The sequence below is a fragment of the Panthera tigris genome, chromosome A2, assembly GCF_018350195.1.
Source record: "Panthera tigris isolate Pti1 chromosome A2, P.tigris_Pti1_mat1.1, whole genome shotgun sequence".
Taxonomy (NCBI): Eukaryota; Metazoa; Chordata; class Mammalia; order Carnivora; family Felidae; genus Panthera; species Panthera tigris.
This window is the reverse complement of record NC_056661.1, coordinates 15,536,615-15,562,117: the sequence shown is the minus strand read 5'-3', so window position 1 is coordinate 15,562,117 and position 25,503 is coordinate 15,536,615. Positions and strand designations below refer to the sequence as shown.

Below are 25,503 nucleotides of genomic sequence, written 5' to 3'. Positions count from 1 at the left end.
GAAATACAGAAGTACAAAAAACTTCAACACAAAAGAAGACAGTAATGGAGGGAGACAAGGGATAAAAAAAAGACATACAGAAAACAGAGAGCAAAATGGCAGAAATAAGTCTTTACAAATAAGTAATTACTTTAAATATAAATGGGTTAACTCTCTAATCAAAAGGCACAGACAGAATGAATTAAAAAATCTGATCCAACCATATGCTGTATGAGACACTCGCTTGAGATCAAAAGACACAAATTAGTTGAAAAGGAGAGGATGGAAAGATAGTCCGTGCAAACAGTAATCAAAACAGGGCAGGGGTGGCTCTATCAACATCAGATGAAATAGACTTTAAGTCAAAACCTGTTATAAGGACAAAGAAGAACACTATATAGTGACAAAAGAGTCAATTCACCAAAAAGCTCAAACACACGAGATATATATGCACCAAACATCAGAGCCCAAAAACATGAAGGAACACTGAAAGAACTGAAGAGAGAAATAAACATGTCTACAATAACACTTAGAGATTTCAACAGCTCCCTTTCAACAATGGATAGCACAACCAGACGGAAGACCGATAAGAAAACAGAGAAGCTAAACACCACAGACAAATCAGACCCAGCAAACAAACACTCCACCCAAAACACCACTGGAGATACATTTTTCTCAAGTGTGCATGCATGAACAGTTTCCAAGATAGATTATGTTTAGGCCACAAAACAAGTCTTAACTATGTTTAAAATAACTGTCATACAAAGTATGCTTTCTGATCACGGTGGAATGAAACTAACCCTCATAACAAGGAAAACTAGAAATTTCATAAATACGTGGAAATTAAACAGCACACTCTTAAACACTACGTTAAGGAAGAAATCACAAGAGAAACTAAAAAATAACTGGAGACAACTGAAAATATACCAAAACTTATGAAATACAGCAAAAGCAGTATACCAAAGGAAATTTACAACTATAAACATACACATTAAAAAAATAAGACCTTAAATCAAGGACTTCACCTTAAAGAACCAGAAAGAGATGAGCCAATGAAACTCAAAGCTAGCGAAGGGAAGCAAATAAAGATTAGAGCAGAGATAAATACAATAAAGTACAGAAAACCAGAGAGACACCATTGAAACCAAAATTTGGTTCTTTGAAAAGATCAACAACATTGACAAACTTTTAGCTATAATGACCAAGAAAAAAAAGAGAGACTCAACTTACTAAAATCAGGAATGATTCTAGTATATTACTACCAATTCTGAAGAAATAAAAAGGTTTATAAGAGAATTCTATGAGCATTTGTATGTCAATGAACTGGACAACTACATGAAATGGACACATTTCTAGAAACAATCTACCAAAACATTAATCTTGAAAAAACAAAATCTGAATAGACCTACAACTAGCAGTTCTCAAAAACAACCCAAAGAATGGGAGAAAATATTTGCAAAGCATCTCTACGAAGGGATTCGTTCCAGAATATATAAAGAACTACCGTAACTCAACAAAACAACAAAAACAACAACCTGATTAAAAGTGAGCAAAGTACTCGAGAAGATGCTTCTCCTAAGACCTACAGATGTCCAATATGCACATGAAAAGGTGCTCAATGTCATTAGTCACCAGAGAAATGCCAATCAAAACCACTATGACATAGCACTCCACCCCCATAAAGACGGTTATAATCAAAAAACAAAACAAATCCTGAAAAATCCAAGTGTTGGCAAGGATGTGGAGAAACTGGAATGCGGGTGCACTGCCGGTGGGAATGTAAAACGTGCAGCCACGGTCAAGAACAGGACGGCGGTTCCTTAAAACGTTAAACGTAGAACTATCATACAATCCGGCAATTCCACTTCTAGGTGTAGCCCTAAAAGGACTGAAAACAGGAACTCAACTACATACTTGCACACCAGGGTTCAGAGCAGCATTATTCACAACGGCTAAAATGCAGAAACAACCCCACGTCCATCCACAGATAAACAGGTAAACGAAATATGGTACATTCAATGGAGTGTCATCCAGTCTTGAAAAGGAAAGAAATTTTGATACGTGCTGTAACATGGATAGACAGACCTTAAAAACATTAAGTCGGTAAAAGAAACAAGAGCCAAAGGAATAAATGTTATATGATCCACCTACGTGGGGTACCTAGAATAGGAAAATAGAGAGAGAGAGCAAGTACAACAGTTACCAGGGGCTGACGGGAGAAGGATCGTAGGAAGTTACTGTTTAATGGATACTGAGTTTCTGTTTGGTATGACGGAAACTTCCGGCAACGGTCAATTGTGATGGTTGCACAACACCATAAAACACATTACGCCACTGAACTGCACACTTAAAAACAGTTATAATGATAGATGTTACATATTTGAAGATGTTTTTTGTTTTGTTCCCCCAAGAAACATGGAAGACACATACCAGATTGATTATTACTTGTTTTCCATAAATAATAACTTGTGAATCAAAATGCCTTTGGAAACCATCCATCTAGAAAGAAAAAAGGGTTACACACTTTACCAGATTATACTATAAGAACATTTATAAAATTTTTAAAGGATCTCCTTAAACGTCCTATTTGTATATTCAAGAGAATGGCACTACGATTGAGACCAGGTCCCCTAAATACCGTGTGATAAACTAACTCCAAGCCATTCAATTCTGAGCTGCAATACTATACTTTCGTTCTGCGCACACCGTCAAACAGAATAAATACACTAGGTACTTGGAACAGCACGGAGCGGCAAATGTTACGAGAGCTCAAAAATCTAAATTTGCCATCCCGTTCGATCAGCTTGTTCTCTGCATTTCCGACAGGCCGTCCCTACAGCCTGTGGGTCAGAGGTTCACTGGGCGCCAGAACCCAGGAAAGAGGCGGCAGAGATGCTGAATTCCGACGTGCAAGAAATAAATATGTGCTCCACATGCAAACTATGATGCCACTCAGCTATTTTTAGCCAATGAAAAAAGCACAGAAGATGCTCACATGATTTGCTACTTTGTTGATCAGCGGTAGCGGTTTGTACTTGAGATTTGGTCTTTGAGACCAGAAAAGTGGTATTGATCCTCGAGTCTAAAAGAAAAGAGAGAGAAATATGAAAATATGAAAATACACACACACACCTGTCTCAGCTAACTTACTGTCAGGGGCGCGTGTGTGTCACTGACTACAAAGGAAAAAAAATTAAATACAACCTACAACCATGAAAGGGTCCGTGAACTTGCCTACTCCCCGAGTTCCTATTTTGTCGGAATGTATTCGGAAAGGACTTTTTCTCCTTGGTTTTATGTACCTGGTCCCTGGGCAACAAACAGTTCTGTTTCCCCTAACCTCTAAAATAAATCAATTTATCTACAAGTAAAACTTAGTTATGTCTTACAGAATATGGTATTATGATCAAACCAGAAAACTGCTGTATTCATTCCCCAATGAGTAGTTCATGAACCTGTGAATAGCCTGAGAGCCACTGCTGTTCCTCTGGAGCAGCAAATGACCCATGACCCCACAAGGAGACAACAAGAGACAGGCTGTCCCAAGAAGAAGTGCAGGGTGGGAAAAGCCATCACACGGGCAGGGGCCCCATCACCAGCGCCTTGAAGTCTGGAGGGCGGGGCAGATAGGAGGCTCGCCTTCCGCCTTCCGCCTTCCGCCTTCCGTAACCTTTGAATCTCCTCCCCTCCCCTCTCCTTCGGGATTCAATTCAAGGGCAGGTGAGTGCCAGGTTAATGGAGTAGCTTGTACTGAGTGAACGTTTTCCACATTGTAGATGGTGCCGCTTTAAAAAGCAGCAAGGAGGAGGGCAATTTCAACAACAGCGCAGAAGATTACGATCCAAGCAAAAGCAGCAGCTGGCGGGCTGCCTCACAGACACATCCACTTGCCACTTGCCTGCACAAAAGAAGCCCTGCTGCCGTTGTAGTGCACAATTTGTTCTGTTTCTACAAAGTTGGCTGCATGGCCTTCAGAATCAATTCCTGAATTGGAAAAAAGTTAAAGTTAACGATATTTATGACGTAAGACACACATCCAGTTTAACTTGGAAGGAATTAAGTCGACTCTAGTTAGTGAGAAAGTACTCGTAAAAATAAATTTCAGACATACACATGCTCCATGATCAGAAAGCTACCAGCGGCTCACTCCTTTGAACAGGCTTAAGGGGGGTATTAACGACCTATCAATAAACAGGTGAAGTGGGTCACTAATGTGTCAGTTGTTTGTACATACACAATTCCTCTAAAACAGCGTCCTTCAAACTTGAGAAATATTTTCAAGAAAAAGCAAATTCTCTGGGGCACCTGGGTGGCTCAGTCAGTTGAGTGTCCAGCTTCGGCTCAGGTCGTGATCTCACAGTTCGTGAGTTCGAGCCCCATGTCGGATTCTGTGCTGACAGCTCAGAGTCTGAAGCCTGCTTCAGATTCTGTGTCTCTCCCTCTCTCTCTGTCCCTCCCCTGCTTACACTGTCTCTCTCTCTCAAAAATAAATAAATGTTAAAAAATTTTTTTTTAAAAATCAAATTTTCAAGGACCCCTGAAAGTATGTCCATAGATCCCAGTTTGAAAAAAACTATTTTGAAAGTTACAATAGCAAATGCAAATGTGGGTCATCAGGTTGACAGTATTTCATTGTAATAATGCAAAGGGTCCAACAAGCGTTTACAATGATTTTAATTATCAAAATGAAAACACAAAACCTGTATGGTGCCAGAACCCCTGTAACTTCATGAACATACCCACAAAGCCTAGTTTGAAAAGCATTGCTCCAAAGCGTTTAGTCTTGACATTAGTTAGTCCATCCGATTACCTGAAACCTTCCTGTACAATCGTTTACATACGCTATTTTCATTATGAAAAGCTTGTAAAGGCAACTTTCAAGCTAGTCTTGAACTCAAATTACCAAGTTATCATTAAGAAATCAAAAGATTTGGGGCGCCTGGGTGGCTCAGTCGGTTGGGCGTCCGACTTCGGCTCAGGTCATGATCTCACGGTTGGTGAGTTCGAGCCCCGCGTCGGGCTCTGTGCTGACAGCTCGGAGCCTGGAGCCTGCCTCAGATTCTGTGTCTCCCCCTCTCTCTGCCCCTCCCCTGCTCATGCTCAGTTTCTATCTCTCAATAATGAATAAACATTAAAAAAAAATTTTTTTTTAATCAATAGATTTTTAACCACCTCAGATATTTCTTAATATCCTATCAGATCTATTTTTAACCACCTCAGATATTTCTTAATGTCCCTTCTATTTGATCTATTTATCAAACAACATTTTGAGGTGAGGTAGCTGTTTTTGTTAATATTGATGGGGACAAAATTACTGAATCAAATTGGCAGTGAAATGCTTTCTCAACACTTTTTCTTAAGATTTTATTTTTCAGTAATCTCTACACCCAACACGGGGCTCGAACTCATGACCCCAAGATTAAGAGTCGCTTGCTCCACCGATGAGCCAGCCAGGCGTGCCTCCCGGCTTTTTCATTTTTTTTTTTTTTTTTTTTAAGAACTCAATACCTGCTAAAATTACTTGTCAGAAGCATCGTATACTTGGTTCTTTCCGTAATTCCCATCAAGGAATATTTTTAGAAATGAGAGTGAGGTTGGTGTGCATGGAGGGGTTAGGGTGCAGGGAGGGAAGGAGAGAGACAGAAAGGGAGGCAGACCTTTATGAAAAGATTTCTAAGACATATAGATTTAAAAAACAGAAAAAAACAAGGTGCAAGAAAACGGGCAGAGCATACAATCAATGTCTATAAGAGGAGAAGGAGAACATACAACCGTAACAGCGTAAAAATGATCTGGAAGGATAAACAGGAACTAACAACTGATTAGCTGGTAGTGGAGGAATATCGAGTGGACGGGCTCAAAAAATGAGAAATGTTTTTTGCTGCATATATGCGTATACTTTTTGATACCTAAACTACGTGAATACATTACTTGCTCAAAATTTTTAATTCAACATACGTCTCCATCCAAAACAATCTACTCAGGAAGGAGTCGCTAACTCCAATTCTGGTTCTGCGATCTTGGCCAGGTCACTTACTAAGTGCCTTTCTTCTGCTATTTCACCCGTAATAAGGGAATAACCTTGACAACTTCCTGGCCTAAAACTTCTGCAATTTATCTAATGGTCCATAGGATTTCATTCCGATATAGCCTGGCCTATAAAAAAAAAATAAATAAATAAGACGAGTCAGAGAAACTCCTTTTCGTAATGTCCCTAATTTTCAATGCAGCTTTTAAAAGCTTGGTTTAAGCAAATTAGCATGTTGCTACTACAAACCCTAGGGGCTAAAGGCTCCAAACGTAAATCTTTAAAGTTGCAGGCATAAGGTCAAAGGTCTAGCTTTATGTATGCAAAGGAGCCAAAAGCAATTAGGAGAAAATACTTTCTGACCTGAGTTTAGGTTACTGAAAACTACTCAGAGTCCAGCTGGCTTTCAGACATCCGGCAAATAACAGGAACAATTCCTCTCAAAGCGGTAAGAAGCAGCCTACAGGGTCTCATTAACATCTCCGCTGTAACTACAGTAGCTGGGGTAAAGCCCAGAAGACCTACCTAATTATTATAATGAAGCAGGAGATAAATATTCAGTGAGGCTATCAAATGATGATGAAAACAGAATACAAAAGGTTACATTCGAGTCACCGTAGGACAAAACATTGATGAGGGATAGATACCACCCGGTACTGAATCACGCTGACAAAGTTAACCTCACCTCTTACATAATAGCGCACACCAGCTCTGAAACAACTCCTCCTCGAGATGAGAATCCAATCAAAGTATTTTCCGTTAATAGAACACGAGTGCATAGTAATAACTTAGCTCCATTAAGAAAAATATAACATTTATAGAAATCATATGCATTATTTCCAGGTGACATTTGAGTCTATTTACCCTAGCCAGAACGACTCCATCTTTAGGAGAAAAAAGGGTGAAAAATATGCATTCTTTTGGCGTTCTTCGTGAATATTCACGAGCCTTTAGCACTGTACTATTCAACTGTGAAGTTTGGTCAAGTCAGCAAGCCTATATACAAGGACATACAGACAGTATGTTGAAGTGGTTCATTACACTGTTTCTATTTAAATAATATGATTTCCTTTCTCTGCTAGCCTCAGCCGCTTTCTAAAATTAAAGTATTACCCACATCACCAAAAAACCTACCCTGAATGAAAAACCTAACTTTAAAATAGTTTTGCCTTCAAGTAAGAAATGGGGAAAAAAAAAGGGGGGGAGGGGGGACCTGGCTACCGCAATTTGAAAGAAAAACAAAAATACGTCCTATTCGTTAATTACGAATATCAAGTACCCACAACGGTAAGCCCGTGAAGATTTACAGATCAAACTGTGAATGAAGGATTATCCACCAACACACTCTGACTCTACTTTTTCCTTAAAACAGGAAAAGTGAAACGGAAGATGGAAAGAGAGCAGCTCCCTCAAAAGCTTTTCCTAACATAAAAACTGTGTCCCCAACAAACCCAGCAATGGCACGTGCCGGACACTCGCTCGCTCCCGCTCGGCCGTGCAGAGGCCTCCACCCCTGCAAACTCCCAAGGCACGGGCCTCTCCACCTCACGGCCAGGGTGAAGGAGCTTCTGGAGAGGGCGGACCTCTTCCGTTAAAACGGGGTTATTAGGAGATACAATAAAGAGGAAAAAATACACAGTGTATCGAGGTATTTACAAAAACAGCCGTGTCTGGGGAGCTACTGCCTCAGGGACAGAGGACTTGCGGTTGGGCTGAAGGAGATGGTCTGATGCTCTTCGTTCCTCATTATGAATGAAATGCCACTCGCTGAACCGTATGCTTAGAGTTGGCCAACACGGCCGATCGCAGTGAAGGATGTCTGAGCGTCACAAAAACCATCACATACACGCACACGCCCACCCACGCGTGTGCCCCCGGCACCCCCAAGCACCCAGAGCGGTCAGTCACCCCCCCTGCATCTAGCTCCCCTGCGTCCCGCCCTCCAAGTGAGGACCACCACCCACTCAGCCCATCACTCCCTCGCTGGTCTTTCTAGCTCTGCACCGAGCGATCCGTGGTTGAGGCGGATAGTTTTTAACCCTTCTCACATAAAAGGAACTCTCCTGCGTATGCTCTCCGGGCTCGCCGTATCTGTTCCACGACACGCGTGCGGCTCGCTTGCTGCTACGGCCGTGTTCCATCCACCGCGTGCCTACTGGCTGCACTGGCTTGTCCGTCCTACTGTCCAGGCCGCTTCCGGTTCTAGCTGGCATCGGTGGGGCGGCAAACGTCCCTGCATCCGGACGTGGGGACGGCACTGCCAGGCCACGGGCTATACTTGTCATCTGATTGTATCAGGAAGTGCCAAGTTCTCTAAAGGACGACTCTGACTCTTGGTCTCTACCAATGCTTCATCTGTCTGTACGGGTAACAGAAAGACAGGCTTCTTTCATCGTCTCAACGGCCTTATCTTCCTTCCTTCCTCATTTATTTGGGTTTGCCCCGTGCTTCTTTTTTATAGGTAACACTTTCTTAACATGTAACTTGACTCAAATTATCTACGAATTTACTGTCCAACTTCAGAACAGTACCGAAACCCTGAGTCTAATTATCTGTTCCTTCTCCAACTCATCCAAGTATCTTCTTGCCCAGAAGTAAGCAGGCTCCGCGCTGCCAGCACAGACGTGAGACATGTCGAGCCTGACGTGGGGCTCGATCTCACGAACCAGGAGCTCATGACCTGAGCTGAAATCAAGAGTTGGACACCTGAGACACCCAGGCACCCCTCCATCCTGCCTTTTTAATTTCACCACCCGCGACCGTGACTTAACAACACATGGCCTGCTTATATTTGCGTTTTATAAAAAAGCACCACATTCTTGATAAACTTCAGCCCTTATTTCCACCAGTAGGTTCCCAAGATTCATGCTGGGACCGCGTGAGCCAGTAGTCCCCTCCCCCTCAGTGCCCTGCGCCATCTGTAAGGACCACACTACGAAAGCCCTAACTCTTCTTTGACGGAACTCACGTTAGGTTAGTAAGTGGTGCTGTGAACACTCCCGTAAACACCTCCTGGTATAAACCTACTGCGTAGGCATAGGGGAAGTTCTGGTAAGTTCACAAGAGAATGCCAAGTCACTTTCAAAATGATGGTACTGAGGGACACGAGCGGTATGAATTCCTAATGATTCATCCCTCTCTTTGATCTGATACCATCAGACGTAACATTGACTCATCCTGAGCTCCCAATTCACTTTTCCTTAGAACCCACAGCACTGAAGAAGAATCCGAGGCAGTATTTATTCTTTCCCTCATTCACCCATTCCCTATTTCGGGCCAGGGCACAAAGATGAGTCAGACAGGAGCCTGCCCTTAGAGAACTAAGCGTAGCATAGAATACGACTGACTGCTTTATGAATCATTTCCTCTGATTACAAGACAAATCTACATACACTTTAGAAAATCCAGAGAGCACGGAAGAAACGAGAAAGTAAAAACCATACAGCATCTCATCACCATGATATAACTTCTACCACGTGAATACGTTTACTTCCTTCCGGTCTTTATCAGTGAGTTCCGCCCCGGGCCATCCACTGCCACTCGGGTGCCCATGCCACACTTTCTCAGCCTGCAACAATCCTCTCTCGTTCCACTCACGCCACTGTTTCCTGTTCCTCTGGGGGAATGAGAGCCAGGCCCACGTGCTCCCACCACACCTGTCTGCCAACTAGCACCCGCGTACACCCGTCTGCTTCCCATCCACAATGGCAGAGGGCCGGGGCACTAGCCTCCACCTGTCACACACTCACGGACGTCACTGCAGCGTGTGACTGTGCTCTCACCTTCTTCCGTTTTCCCCTTCTCCAAATCCTTCTCGTCGGCAGCTGGTAACATCTCCCATTTGGGGAGGAGAGTGGGGGAAGCAGGTACGTAAGGTCCCTCTCGAATGCCCGTATTTGACCAACCAGCACCCGACGACCCCCGTGCCTGCAGACGGTCTTCTCACTTGCTTCGGGGACCCCGCGCTCACTTGCGTGGTCCCCTCTTCCTCACTGGCCTTGGCTGCTTCATTTTCATTTCTCCCGCCCTTCGCGCTCCCTCACACTGACGCCCCCACTCCACAGGCCCTTTGTGCTCACTGAGGCCTACAGTCCGCGGCTCTAGCATTTCCTCGCTCTCTAGAACTCCCTTCAGGCCACCTTCTCTGTTTCTCCAAGACCTTTTCTCTTCTCTACGCGTATTCCCTTCGATGAGCTCATCAGCTTTGTGGCTTTTTAAATGCCGTCTGTGCCCAGAGGACTGTCAAATTTACATCTCCAACGTGAACTTCCCTCGCAGAGGCCAGTCCCTGAATCCATCTGCTTCCATGACACCCCTACTTAGAAGCCACACAGACCTCAAGCTCAGCGCGTCCCAATGGGACTCCGGACCCTCTGGCCTCCCTCCCGCCTCCAGGCTCTTCCACACTCCAGAGGAGGGCTCCCTTCCACTTACTCTGGCCATGGACCTCGGATTCATGCTAAACCCCCTTCTTGCATTCCCCACGTACAATTTGTCAGAAGGTTCTAGAACCTGGCCACCTCCACCACTGTCACTGCTACCGTCCTGGTCCCGGGTACCACGACCTCTCACACCTGGATTACTGCAACTGTCTCCCAATTATCCCCTGTATCCTCCCATGGCCGCCTTTGGCCTGTTCTCTGTCTCCGTCACAGTGACCGTCTCACCATGCCAGTCCTCTCGGCGAACCCCAAGTTTCTTGCCACGGTTACAGTGCAAAGCCCACAAGGCCGGGCATAACCTGGATTCGGCTCCTCCCCAGAGTGGCTCCCACCTCCCCCTTTCCTGCCTCCAGGCCTCTGTTCCCGCCTCTCTCTCTCCATGCATGTCAAACACTGAAACTGCATTAAACAAAGGCGAATTTAAAGCTTTAGATTTAAAGCTAAATAAGCGGATAGGCTGTTTCTAAAATCACCCAGAAAAAGTAATCTCATCTGATATTGCTGTCCATCTGTCCATTCACAATCTCATTTTAGAAACACACACACACACACACACACACACACACACACACACACACACACACACACAACTGTCCCAAACCCCTAAAAGCACTACCTAGATATGTTGTTTATTTTAGTTTTAGGAGAACTTAGAAATATTCCGGGGAAGGGGAGGGGGCACAGACACCGAGTAAACAAGAGCTTTTATCCCCAGAGTTTCTGATTTTTATCCTCCCACAACTGTGAAAAATGTTTCCTCCAAACTTTTTCTGCTTTAAGTATAACAAGAATAATTTAAAGACATCATGTTAACGTAATGAGCATATAAACCACAGACTGTTTCTTTAGTAAACTTCTTGGGGGTACCTGATACAAAGATCACCTCCGTTTCTGCAGGGAAATCACAGTGCTGACTATGGGCACTCAGTGGCAGACTTCTCCTTTAACGGCAGCTCACTCTGCTTCCCTATTTTAATCCTGATGTCGCTGGTAAGTTTTTAAAGTGAACCAACAGGGTGTCCGGGTGGCGCAGTCGGTTGAGAGTTAAGCCGACTCTTGATCTTGGCTCAGGGCATGATTTTGCTGTTCCTGCTACTGAACCCTACGTCGGGCTCTGCGCTGACAGGGCGGGGCCTGCTTGGGTTCCTCTCTCTCTGCCCTTGCCCCGTGAGCACACACTCGCTCTCTCTCAAAATAAGTAAATATTAAAAAAATATAAAATGAACTTACAATTGGATAATCATGATTAATTCTGCATGTGCGCAGACCTTCCCCGGTGAGCATTATTCTTTGTGTAGCAACTATTCTCACAGATTCGTTATTTCGCATAACCAATATAATTTTTCATGTTCGTTCTCCTCTCCACATCGCTGGTCACCCTAGTTCCTCAATCTAACTTTTTTAAGGGGAAGGGGAAGTCTTCCTTTTAATAGCCAGGCTCAAACTACTCTTTGAACTACTTCGTTTATTGGGACAAAATCGAAGACAAAATCGAATGAAGACAAAACAAAGTGTGTGTACTCCTTTAAACCGCCAGCCCCAGAATTCTTGAACAGACAGAATAATTCAGTCTAAAGAGCTCATTAAAAAAAAAAAAAAGAAAAGAAAAAAGGGAGGGGACCCATGTATAACCACTATTCTAAGATTTTTTTATGTTAAAGGTGGTTTGATTTTGTTATCAAAAGCAATTTCGATTAATCCTAAAATGCTTTCCTCATACAACTGGGATTGTTCCTAAATCTGCCCCATGAAAAATACCGACATAAAGACTGCCACATTAACTGAGGAGCGACGCTACATAAGGATACAGCCATGTAACACGGGAAGAGCAAACCGGTGGACCTGAAATGAAGAGACACATTACATTTAGGAATAAATATGCTTTCAAAATAAACAAAAAGGTGCCACATAAAATATTTTCATACTATACAAAAATATTTGCACGTCACAGAGGTAACATGCAAATACAACCAGGTATGAAGCTTAGGGATAACTTTCTATTTAAAGAAAAAAAATGTCTCTAATGTCCCCTTGTCTTTTCAATTAAAAAACGTTTAAGAACGTGATACGATCATTTGGGCCTAAGTGTTCAGATTCTGGAACGCTAAAAAGCTACGTGAAGCTGCAGGAGGTTTATCCCCCGTCCAGTCCTCTTTGCTGAGGACGACTCGACTGCTCCAGGGAAAAGAGACACCCCTGCTAACTGCTGGAAGCTCATACGCCTCTTCCAAAAAAGCACAGCAAATGCCAAGAAGTAAAGACACTGGGCAAACCTATGTACCCAGATTCAATATGCTATGCTTCCTGGCTGGGCTTCCCCGTTCACGCCGCATGTGCATGAACGAAGGACAGAGGAAGGTGACATCTGTGCGTGTCTCTCCTGGATGACTGAAGACCAACGCAGAGCTCTCACTTTCCCAGGGACCTCCTGGGGCCCCTCACTTCCCATCACTCACCCACCAAGGCCCATTCTCTCTCTCTCTCTCTCTCTCTCTCTCTCTCTCTCTCTCTCTCTCTCTCCCTTACTCATAGAAAGCAATGCATTTTTATGCAAGTATTTTTTCTCTTTTAAGGCTTCTGTAGGAGATCAGAGTAAATTAACTGGGCTTCTTCAAACCAGAAAATGGGAGGGGGTAGACCTGGCAAAGGCTGTAAGTTATAAAGTGAGTTCAATGAGAAGTGTTGACTAAAATCCCTAGTGATTAGGCAGCCATTTTGTAATACGTATTCAATTAAAACTTGGACTACGACAAGCAGGTTTCATCTAGCAGACCTCACCTCTGGCTGCGCAGAAAGTTCTCTTAGAAGATGACCATTCCATACAAACCGCTGATCTGCCTGAGAGAGAAGATTTAAAATTAATAAAATGTCTCCTGCCAACCTGAGTTTCTACGGAGAGAAAACTATGAAACGATCTATGTCTCCACCTGGTGGCTACACGCAGGTCTCGTTGACCGGCCAAGCAGAACCTCCCCTCAAATCCGCCCCTCCTCGGGGTATCTCAGGTCTCCCCGACTCAGGCCAGTGATGCGGGCCCAGAGAAAAACGCATGCGTCCTCTGGAATCTGTCCTTCTCTTACCTGTAGTCAACTGCCAAGTCCTCCTAAATCTCCTTCCAAATCCACCCTATCTCCTGCATCTCTGCTCCCACTGCCCTGGCCAACACTTGACTCCAATCTAACCACCACAACAGCCTCCCCCACCCCACCTCCAGCCTCAGCCTTGCCCTCCCCACCCTTCCCTCCGCATGCTGCCGGGCAGGAGCTCTCGAATGGGACCCGTCTCCTGGCTGCTGGGAATCCTTCAGATTCCCAGCTCGCTGTCCCCTGAAGAACAAACCTCTGCCAGCCCCTCCGTCAACTCCCTGAGGGCATCTCTGGCCACTCTTTCAAACGATAACTGCAGAAGAGGTCCCCTCAGCAACGCAGTGGATTAACTGATTCTCTCCATTCACTTTACAAAACACAGCGCTGGCACTGTCCCTGCCCCTCTACAACCGAGTCCCCGGGAGGTGGGGGGTGGGGGTGGGGGGCTCTGGCAGTCAGCCGCACCCAGCCTCGCTCAGCACACACCTCCCAGGTTCAGGCGTGTGCCCCGATCGCCGTGTGCATGCTGTACCTGTTATTCATCGTTACAAAATTAACTAAGTGTCTTACACATCAAGGAAATAGGGCTTAAGAACAAACTACTTTTTACATATGTACAGCTGAACGATATGGAATTGAAAGTGGTAAAAGGCAAGCTGCTAAAATAATGCTGCTGTTGGATCCAGAGGGGCGGCAGGTAGAGAAACAGAATCTACAGGATTCTGCCAACGGATCACTCTGCGGGTGTCCGAATCTTTACAGACTCAAACTGGAAAGTGTTAAGGATGTACTTTACGCAGGAATCGAGGAACCCCAAATGAAGAAAAGCTTATAGTCCTATACCAAAAAATGGACCAGGGTAAAATTTTATGTTTTAAGTTACATACAATGTTTAAGGTCTATATGGTTCATTTGTCACTCTCACGATTTCCTGCGTTGACTTTAACGGACTCTGAGTAGCTGACAAGTTCACTTCCCAACACGTGAGATGGCTTCCCTCTCAGTTTCGCAACAGTACCGCCACCATCCCCGCCTGGAACCCTCCCTCTCCCGCTGTCCCCTGACCAACAAGGCCTATTCAGCATCCGCTCAAGAGTACCTTCCTTTGCAGTCATCCCCAACTCCCCCAGACCCAGGGAGACCCACGTTTCCCTCGGAAGCCACCCCATTTGGGTACATGGCTCCATGACAGCTATGGTTCCTTGTTCTGTGACTGCCCGGACCTGTGCTTCCCCAGGAGACTGCAGGCTCCCACGAGGGGCCGTCCTTTTCCCTCTGTGTCCCCACTGGCTGGTACAGTGCCTGGTACACAGCAGGTATCCCAGAGACATTTGATAAACAGATGGAGAATGTGACAGAGCAACTCCTTCTAAAAGCAACAGCCTCTGTGGTTAAAAGCCAAATTTCACGATTGCTTAGCTTACATCTGAATTTGCATCCAAGCCTACATACGATTTTACTAGATTAGAATATAATATCTTAGAAGAACCAACTAAAGTACTGATTTAGGCTGAACTATATGAAATTATCATTTTTATTGGTCAAAAATGATCAATTACTGGCAATTTCATATGGTCTAACCTAACAGGTAAGACAGCAACCTTTTAAATTCTGTCTGCTCCCTAAACACATCTAAGGTTTATTAATAAAAAAAAAAAAAAAAAAAAATCAAGGCAGCAATTATCCAGGTTCCTGAAGAGCAGGAATTTTAGGTTGATATCATTCGAGACCTACTTTTAAAGATACACTCAGGTTAAAAAATTAAAGGCAGGGCGCCTGGGTGGCTCAGTCGGTTAAGTGTCCGACTCTTGATTCTGGCTCAGGTCATGATCTCATGATTCGTGGGATCAAGCCCCACGTCAGGCTCTATGTGGAAAGCACAGAGCTTGCTTGGGATTCTCTCTCTCTCTCTCTCTCTCTCTCTCTCTCTCTCTGCCCCCCCCCCCATGTACGCACTCTCAAAGCAAACATTAAAAAAGAATTTTTTTTAAAAAGGCAAAACAACAAAAAACTCCACCTTAAAAAGGTATTTTTCAAGCTCTTAAATCAGTAAGTTCTTACTTTTCTAGTTGCAAAAACTGCAAATGACAGCACTGCAGAAAGAACGCTGCCTGCTGGAACATTAACTTTTTAATATAATTATGTTGTTAACATGAACAACCGTTCTACTACCCAACACTGAGAGCCAGGAAACTACCAACATGTCTGTTTAGACTGGATTTCTGAATACTTTACACCGGTGGTTCTCAATCCTGTCTGCGTAACACGTTCAGATTCTGGGATCCCGACTTTGCTATTGTGATGGATACTGAGAATGTGGTATGTTTTCAACCCCACACAGGATCCTGACACAGCCAGGATTGAGAAAAATCAATAAGCATTTTTATGGATGAAATAGAGATATGCCCCTTAAAAAAAAAACACCCCAAGGGGCACCTGAGTGACTCAGCTGGTTGAGCATCTGGCTCTTGATTTCGGCTCAGGCCACGATCCCAGGATCATGGGACCTAGCCCTCTGTGGGGCTCTGCACTGTTAGCTGGAAGTTTCTCTCTCTCTCTCTGCCCCTCCCCCACTCGTGCTCACTTTCTCTCTCTCTCAAAATAAACATTTTTTAAAAAAGAAAAGAACTCAAAAAACAAAAATAAACACATTTTTAAGAACCCTAAAATAAGTAAAAATAACTGAAGACAAAGCTTACCCTTTCCAAAAGACTCATTTCTTGGAATTCTGGGCTCGTGTTGGACAGCCGCTGCAAGGTGTGGGTCAAATCATATGTCGTTGAGAAGTAAAACCCATCCACATTCAGGACATGGTTTAACATCGCTAGGAAAGTTTTATTATCTTGTAACTATAAACAAAAGGGAGAAATATATCAGTCTGTCTCATACTTGAAAAGGAATCTGCCAGAAACATTAAGTGCGGCCCTGTTAACTGTCACCGGCATAAGGACTGGCAAGGAGGACGATGCTCACCGTCCCCCAGGACTGAGGCCACTTCCTGACACGGAGGAAGTTCGATAAACAGCATAGGGTGTTGTTACCTTAGATGACTGGGTCGAACTCCTGGCCTCGGTATCCTTCAGTCTTTACTCTAAAGGGCACAAGTTATTTTAACACAACACCACCGCCTCAGGTTATGACCTCCTGCCAGACTTTTTGGAGACAGATTCTTCCCTCTTCGTAACACCCCTGCTGGGCTAGTGTTATTACCCTCATTTGACAAATGAAAAACATAAACTCACGAGAGGCCAAATAACACAGCGAGTAAATAACAAGGGAATAATAACCGTCCTCATTCCTACGAAACTTCACTGGGCTGGAAGGGAATTAAATTCTTTTTTTTAATGCAAAGATCTGAAAAAGAAATGTCCAGTAAAAATAATACTCATCTTTACTTTCCGATAATTATCTTAGGTGACTTTCCCAATGAATATCCAGATTGACGTATATTTTTATCCTTGTTTTACAAAACAACTGATGTTTGGTAATGTTTGAGGACTATCAAACGATTAACATGTTAATGTGCATGTTACAAACCTACATACTACGAAATTTTTAATATGGGCTCATATCTTTTTTTATTTTTTAAGAACAAAAGTTCTAAGCCAATTATATGCAGTGAACAATGTGAAAATTAGTTGCACAGCCTGAAAACCAAGTACAGCAACAAGAAAAAACTGTTCAAGTCAATGTTATTGGGCTATTAAATAAATACAACCATTTCTATTGCCTTAAATACCATGCCTTACAGGAAACGAATATGTCAATATATATTAACATATTTAGTAAAAAAGAAATTTTAAGTTTATAGTATAGGAGCATATCCTACAGTCTGATTTAGTCAACAAGGCAGCAAGTGCTGGGGCTCATTTTTAGAAATGTCTACTACGGGAGAGTTACGTGTTACATCTTTTAGGATCCTACGTTTTCTTTTGGAAGCCAATATTTTTGTAATCTTGGGACTAAAAATACAAGTTAAAATTTTGAAAAAGTAAACACTGTAAATAAAATCACACTTAGACAAACACTCAGTAAGTGTCAATCTCTAAACATAGCACTGACTTAAAAGTAATTTTCAAGAACCAGAACAGGGTGATGCCACTCATGTAATTTTTAAAAAAGACTTCAAGCAAAAATACTGTTTGAATATGAATACAGGCGATCTTGATTTTGCATGAGAGGGTGGGACTGTGAATGACCATGCGATCTTAAAGTTGATCACCTTAACCATCTTAATAATCAATGGGAAAAATTGTAATTGTGATGTGAGCTTTAAAAAATTTTTACCAAAACATTAAAAACTCTGTAAGTTATAAATGTACAGGGAAATGAAAAAGTATTGAAGCTAATATTTAGTACACTGTAATTTGTTTATTTTTAATTTTTTAAGTTCTACTTCCAGTAGAGTGGACACACAATGTGGCGGTAATTCCAGGGACACGACACGGTGAGTTAGTTACCCTGTAACTTAAAACATTAGAAACGATGCAAATTAAAAACGTTTTCCTTCTTGTAAAGCATCTATCAAGAGTAGCTTGAAGGGTGCTTACCTTCTTCGCATAAACCTATGACGCAGAGTCTCTCCTCTACCCCTGGTCAACCGTCCTACACCTTTCCAAGTCTGAGCCCGCTCCCCACGCCTCATCCCTGCGCTCCCAACGTCACGGGACACCCGCAGAACTCCTTCCGGGTGAAGCTGCTCGCCGGCATGGCTTCCTCTGGGTCATCCTCAACCTTTTCTTCACAACAGCTTCCCCGTGAACATGGAGAAGTTCACGTTCACTAAGACTTCTGGCCGAGCGCCGAGAGCCTCCTCAAGGGCCGGCGTTCCCAGGGTCAGCCACATCCTCTCCACCCCTCTTACGTTCACCCCGAAATTCACCTCTAGAGTTGCCGCTTTTTGTTTCTTTGCACTCCCATCTTTGCCGGACGAATCTGTTCGTTCGTATACCAAGGTAACTGAAATGTAGACCGCGCTGCTGGGGGGCTGTATTCCTACGCCACAGTAACTGCAATCCGGGCATACGGGAATCGCGCAAAGGGGGGCTGTTTGGGCATATACACACACACTTCTATTCACGTGTGTTAAGAGCAAAGAAAGCTTTCTCCGGACAAAGAGGGAATGAAATGGAGTGAGCGGAACTTCAAAGGCGTCTCATATTTTATTTCTTGGCAGAAAGGATACGAAGTTAAATCTGGCTGTTGGATAGAGATTCGTTTTCTGTTTGTCCTTTTCTATACATATGAAAGGTCATAGTTTAAGAGCTTGAGTCAGTTAAAAAAAAAAAAAGACCAATAAAACATACAAAGGACTTTTAAAAAGTACATTTTATGGCTAGGTATAAAGGTATGTAGGGGAACCTCGCTCTCTGCGCTGCTTAAATAATTAGGCTTAACAGAAATCCATCAAAATCCTTTGTTCTGCCCTCCCCTCCCCTCCCCCCCCATGGTACTGCTTCCGGTTCTGCAATTAGTAAGTGACCCCAGTTCTTACCTGAATATCAGTTAAGTGCAACATTGTCTTCTTATAAGAAAGGACGTCAAAATCTGTTGCTTTCCAGATTACATGATTGAAAAATTCACCTATTTTTGTCTTTTTGGTAATGACAATTAGATAATTACCTGCAAAAAGCAGAGCCAAACACACAGAAATATGAAATAGGCAACTCTAAAGCCAAAAGTAGCCTAACTCCTTACTGTTTAAACTCCAAAGGCTGGCAGGGCGAGACCTCACTGTGCCATACAGATAAAAAAGCCCGTTACTTTTTTTAAAAGGGATCTTATGGGGGCGCCTGAGTGGCGCAGTCGGTTAAGCGTCCGACTTCAGCCAGGTCACGATCTCGCGGTCTGTGAGTTCGAGCCCCGCGTCAGGCTCTGGGCTGATGGCTCGGAGCCTGGAGCCTGTTTCCCATTCTGTGTCTCCCTCTCTCTCTGCCCCTCCCCCGTTCATGCTCTGTCTCTCTCTGTCCCAAAAAAAAAAAAAAAAACGTTGAAAAAAAAAAAAGGGGGATCTTATGATTTGTGACTAGAAAGAACAGCACATTACTTAGAAAAGTTCCTACTGAAAGGTCAAACTGTTTCTCAAAAAAATAAAAGCAAAGGCAGTGATCTTAACAGATGGAGAGTAAAAGACTTCTTTCCCTCTCTCGCCATCCCCAAGGCATAGAGGCTTCTGTTAATGCATTTCCCGGTCCGGAGCTAAACATCATGGGTCATGAGATCTGACCACAGCAGGATAGATAATGTCCCGTCTATACCACCCTTATCTCCTTGAAGTCGGTATAAATGGCAGAGAAACGTACTGGGGCAATATAATCAGTCACTGCAACATCACAAAGGTGAACTGTCCAGAATTAAGAGGCCATCGCAGCACCGTGAACCCCGGCCGTGATCCTGGCCACCTCCTCCTCCCGCAAATAAAACAAACTAAGCTCTTACCGTGAAATTAATTTTGAAGCCCTGTTCAAGGCTCTACCCACAAGTGCCCTTCCTGAAGTCTTCCCTGTACAACTCTCTCCCAGAACCAGTCACGCTGTACTGCGGTAGTTCCCTACTTACATGCATCTCTCACTAGACTGTAAACTGCAGGACAAAAGGGCCCAGCATCTTCTCCAACTCAACCTCTAGCACGCTGCCTGACAGTATAGGAGTTTTTTTTTTTTTAAGTTCAATGAGACGACATTTAGATAAACAAAATCACTTTCCTTAGTAACTCAGAACCAAGTAATATTCTCCAACATGCACTATGTCATGTTCAACCTCGATATGGGACCGATGGTATAGAACACTCTGGTCCATCAGCACATGAAAATGTTTATTTAAGTACTCTTAGAATTTACGAGGAAAGGTCTAGTTGACTAAGGATTTCAACTCTAGTTGAAATAAAACCAAAAACAGGGCGCCTGGGTGGCTCAGTCGGTTAAGCGGCCGACTTCGGCTCAGGTCATGATCTCGCGGTCCGTGAGTTCGAGCCCCGCGTCGGGCTCTGGGCTGACAGCTCAGAGCCTGGAGCCTGTTTCAGATTCTGTGTCTCCCTCTCTCTGACCCTCCCCTGTTCATGCTCTGTCTCTCTCTGTCTCAAAAATAAATAAATGTTAAAAAAAAAAAATTTTTGAAATAAAACCAAAAACAAAACCGGTGGGTTGTTTTGTTTTGTTTTGTTTAGCAGAACCTCAGGCTGATAGATGTAACCACCTGTCATTTGGAATATGTCACTTCTCGAAATCAATGACAAATACCTGACCTACATTATTGCCTAGAGCACAACAGGAGTGTGCCTTCGTCTTCTACCGTGTCAGTTTAATTACCTTCTTCGCCCGTCTTAGCTTATGTTCTTACCTGCCACCAGATGGATTGTGCCCAGGATACCAAATATTGGTCTTGTGACAGCTGAAGGAGGAATATCTTTCTTGACTTTAAAAGAAAAAAAAAGAAAAGAAAAGAAAAATCACATAGAAAAAGCTCACTGATAGAAAAGGAAATTTAATCTGATTTCAGAAGTTACTTCACAGTCAATACTGTGCTAAGGATTCCTAAGCACAATGATTTGTGCTAAGGAAGCAGGGGTCCTTCATCGGTGTTAGACCTCCATTTTGGCAAAATATGAAATCATATGTCCATGTGACATGTAAAGGCCTCTGCTGTCTAGAGTCAGGTGCCCAAAGTAACATGCTTCAGGATCCCCATCAGGTAAATCGTGGGATACTTCTACGGTCATTTTTCAACCAGATTTATTCAACTTCTTGCCAGAAACCTAAGTCCCTGTCTATTTAAGAGAGTTAGAAAGTTAATGGAGGCGGGGGGGGGGGCATGAATTTAATCTCAACATGACATTAATGGGAGGCACAGACCTGCCCGTCTGCCTCTACAAATGTGGACGAGACCCAAGGGACAGGGGGACAAGGAAGGAAACACAGGTGCGCAGGGAGGCACCACCATTAACTGTGACTTTACCAATAACGCCCTTATTAGTAAAAGAGCATCTTCGATGATAGGGTTCATTTCATGATTATTCAACTTTCAGCCTGGGTGTTTCACAAAACACACCTGTAGAAGTCTAGGGAACGATGCCCCCGAAGCGGGGAAGGCCGGGGCTCCCCATCAAGGGACTGACTTTGCCACATCCACCTCTCTTCCCTCTGCCAGACTCACACCTCAGGGGCGAACAAAGGAGGCGAGGCCTACAGGGAAACACAGCTGTTCCCAGCTTCCTTCAGGGCCGGCCATCGGGGGGCTGCCCAATGTTTCCTCCAGTCCTAGTTTAATTACCATCCTAGAACTAACTCATTCTGAAACACCGCTGCCAATCCGCGTCCTGTTATCCTGAACAAAGTAATTCTGAATAAGGTCTGAGATTCACCTCTGTTTCTCTGTGATTCAATTTACTCAGCAGTGCCACAACGACCAAACATGACACATGGGGCAGCGCACCGAAAAGCTTAGAGAAAATCCTGAATATACAGAGATCATCTGATAAACTTAAGGTACTATTGATTGATGGAGCTCTAAGTTACATTAACTGCAGTACAAAAGCAATAAAACAGGTAATTCCCAAGAATACATGTTAGTTTTTCATGGAGGGAAAAAACAAACAAACCCCTCTTTTCATGGCAATGGTCTGGATTCCCAAAAGTTAAAAAAAGAAAACAAAACAACAGGAAACAACTAGCAGAGCGAGCGTGAGTGAGTCAGCCCCTCATCACCACCGGCTTCAGGTCCAAGTTATCTCCTCACGTCTACTGATGACCGCTTGGTGTCCTTCCTATGTCCAAGCTCTTCATGACCTTCAGCTTTGACCCCTCAAACGGGTCTGTGGTCTCTACCCACAAAGAAATGTCACTGAAAGGTCAAAAATAATTGAAGGGAGACTGGCTGGCTCAGTCAGTTGTGTATCTGACTCTTGGTTTTAGCTCAGGTCATGATGCCAGGGGTCATGGGATCGAGCCCCACATCGGGCTCCATGCTGACTGTGGAGCCTGCTTAAGATTTTCTCTCTCTCTCTCTCTCTCTCTCTCTCTCTCTCTCTCTCTCTCTCTCCCCCCCTCTCTCCCCCGCTCACACTCTCTCAAGAAAGCAGCTACCAGCTAATAGATATAGGTAATGCCAAATTATCAGGCGAAAACAGACCTCTAATTCCATCTGGTCAAAGAAAAACTATGGATGGTACTTATCAAAATAACCAGGTAACCAAGGAAATAGAAACTTATGGCCATCTCCTTCTTAAACTTTACTATCCTCTGTATTTTCATATTTCACTTTCTCCACTCAAAGGATATATACTGTTTACTGAATGCTTACTCTTTGGTTACTCAAATATCATACTTAAAAAACATACAGAGGACTCTGTGTAGAGGTGAATATTTAAACAACTGAAATATGACATTCTAAATGTGATACCACCTGGTACATTAGTCACCGAAATTATTTCGCATGTAATCAGAAATCAGTGTTCCATACCATCGGGAAAAAAAATTGTTTTCAACACCCCAGAGAACCAAAACCAAAATATAACTGGAGAGACAGACAAGATATAGACAGATACAGCGTAGGAATACTACTTGCCTAAAATGTAAGTTTTAGTCAGTAACACATATCTAGGCGCATATATATATATATATATATATATATAATTTTCCACTTACTGAATTATCCTCGTAGTCATGAATATTGTCAAAATCAAAAGCAGCTGTTAAATTTCCACACACTTAACGTTCAAACAACTTTCTTACACTCAAATACCCTAAATCTTACAGCTAGAAAGGAAGTAAGACACCAACAAAACCAATCCTGTTAGAGCACAGATGAGGGAACGGGGTCAAGAGATAATTATGTTTTTAAAGCCTTACAGATGGGAAAACTTTCAAGCCCATTCCTCCTTTTTCATGAAATGGAGGAAGCCTGAGATGAATGCATCAAAATCAAACGAGGTGGCAGGGGTTGCCGCAGCTCCGGGAGCCACACCCCTGCGGCGTTTACTTTAATGACCACACCGGCAACTTCGGTACAAAGTCCTGCCGGCCGCCTCGGCCCCTGGCTGTGAAATACCTGACAGGGTGACTTCTGTGGACACGCGATCGATGACAAGTACGTCATCCGCTCCGTCATCACAAGCTTCCACATAAAATTTTTCAGGTGTGATGTGCCTAAAAAGAAATGTAAAGCCATAAATACCTAAACCAGACAAAATGGAGACTTCTAAAAATAGGAACACTTTTTAAAAAGCTGCTTATTGTAAGAATTTCAGCAGTGCTTACATCCGACATCACACTGATTTCCCGGCTACCGAAGAACAGTTCTGCTGTCCTCACACATGAGGTGTAACTCTTTTCCCTTGTGTATTACGCTCAGGAGGTTTGCGGGGAGGGGGGGGACCCCCGCTTGACTGCCACAAGAAAATCATAATAAATTCTAATTTATTATATCCAACACGGTGCAGAATGTAGCGCGGTAGTCAGGACCAGTCTACAGAACCAGACTGTGTGCTGTGTGACCTCAGGCAAGTTACTCATCCTCTGTTCTTCGGTTCCCTTATTCATAAAATAGGGATCCTATCAGACAGCAAACAACGCTGGGGTGAGGATAAAATGAGCTTCTGTGAGAGGCACTTAGAATTACATCTGACACCTAGCAAGCAAGGCGTATTAGCTAAAAATACTAAGAAACACATTAAAAAAATTTTTTTAATGTTTATTTTTGACAGAGAGAGAGAGACACACAGCATGAGTGGGGGAGGGGCAGAGAGAGAGGGGGACACAGAAGCCGAAGCAGGCTCCAGGCTCCGAGCCATCAGCACAGAGCCCGACATTGGGCTCTGTGCTCGAACCCATGAACCGTGAGATCCCGACCTGAGCCAAAGCCGGATGCCTAACCGACCGAGCCACCCAGGCACCCCTTTTCCTTTCCTTTTAAACTCTACTTCCTCTATTCCACTTGCCCTGCCCATGAAAAATCTTATACAAATCCATGCAACCATCACTGACATCGTCTCTCATATACAGATGGTATGTAAACTATGTGGGATTACAGAAATGCCTCAGTGGTTCAGTTGGTAAAGCATCTAACTCTTGACAGCAGCTCAGGTCATGATCTCGCAGTTGTGGGTTTGCGCCCCGCATTGGACTGTGATTCTCTCGCTCTCCCTGCATCTCCCCTGTTCGCATGCTCCCTCTCTCAAAATAAACAAACATTAAATGGGGTGCCTGGGTGGCTCAGTCGGTTAAGCATCCAATTTCGGCTCAGGTCATGATCTCGAGGTTTGTGAGTTCGAGCCTCGCATCAGGCTCTGTGCTGACAGCTCGGAGCCTGGAGCCTGGAACCTGCTTCGGAGTCTGTGTCTCCCTCTCTCCCTGTCCCTCCCCTGCTCACGGCTCTGACTCTCTCTGACTTTCAATAATAAACATTAAAAAAAAAATTTTTATATATAAAAAAAAAGCTATGTGGGATTACAGAAACTGTACTGACCATTACTGACTACAAGTTCTCAACCTTTAAGTAGCCAAACACAACTTACATCCTTTTATACTTCATCTATAACCAACTTTTTAATATTAGGCTAGTTTCCTCCATTGGATGGGGCGGGGGGGGGGGGGGAGTTGCTAAGGGAATGAAAATCAATTTCAATACAAATTAAGCAAAATGCAACAAAGAAGACAAAGAAGACAAATCTGCCTTAAAAACGGCAGTCTTCAACTCAAACGAAATACAGCAGTTCCTTCCTTGGCCTGATGCTGAAGAGCGTTCCAGTGGATGGACACATCACAGCTTCTTTACCCATTCACTTGCTGGTGGACATCTGAGCTGCTTCCAGTTTGGGATATTAACAAAGGTTCCATGAACATCCTGCTACAAGTCTAAGGCAGACGTATCCTCCCCTCCGTTTCTCCTGGGTGACCGCCTAGAGGTGGAATGTGGCTGGGTCTCAGGGGAGTTGTGGGTTTGACTCCTACGGAGGGGGAAAGGAAGGCGGAGC

The 25,503-nt window shown here is 43.7% G+C and overlaps 1 protein-coding gene across 3 annotated transcripts in view; it reads right to left on the bottom strand.

The window, feature by feature from the left end:
- Nucleotides 1-25,503, bottom strand: part of SACM1L (SAC1 like phosphatidylinositide phosphatase) — a 58,724-nt gene that overhangs the window by 19,123 nt on the left and 14,098 nt on the right. For 2 of the 3 annotated variants that reach the window (XM_007088403.3, XM_042978754.1), the window contains exons 2-11: nt 23,580-23,677; nt 20,874-20,948; nt 19,030-19,157; nt 16,235-16,384; nt 13,228-13,287; nt 12,258-12,291; nt 6,693-6,794; nt 3,878-3,963; nt 2,975-3,061; nt 2,410-2,478 (exon numbers count right to left, since the gene is read on the bottom strand). In XM_007088403.3, coding sequence (XP_007088465.1) covers nt 2,410-2,478; nt 2,975-3,061; nt 3,878-3,963; nt 6,693-6,794; nt 12,258-12,291; nt 13,228-13,287; nt 16,235-16,384; nt 19,030-19,157; nt 20,874-20,948; nt 23,580-23,677 — 889 coding nt within the window. Of the gene's footprint in view, nt 1-2,409; nt 2,479-2,974; nt 3,062-3,877; nt 3,964-6,692; nt 6,795-12,257; nt 12,292-13,227; nt 13,288-16,234; nt 16,385-19,029; nt 19,158-20,873; nt 20,949-23,579; nt 23,678-25,503 lie in introns of those variants that run through there. The other variant, XM_015540425.2, reaches the window with a different exon arrangement.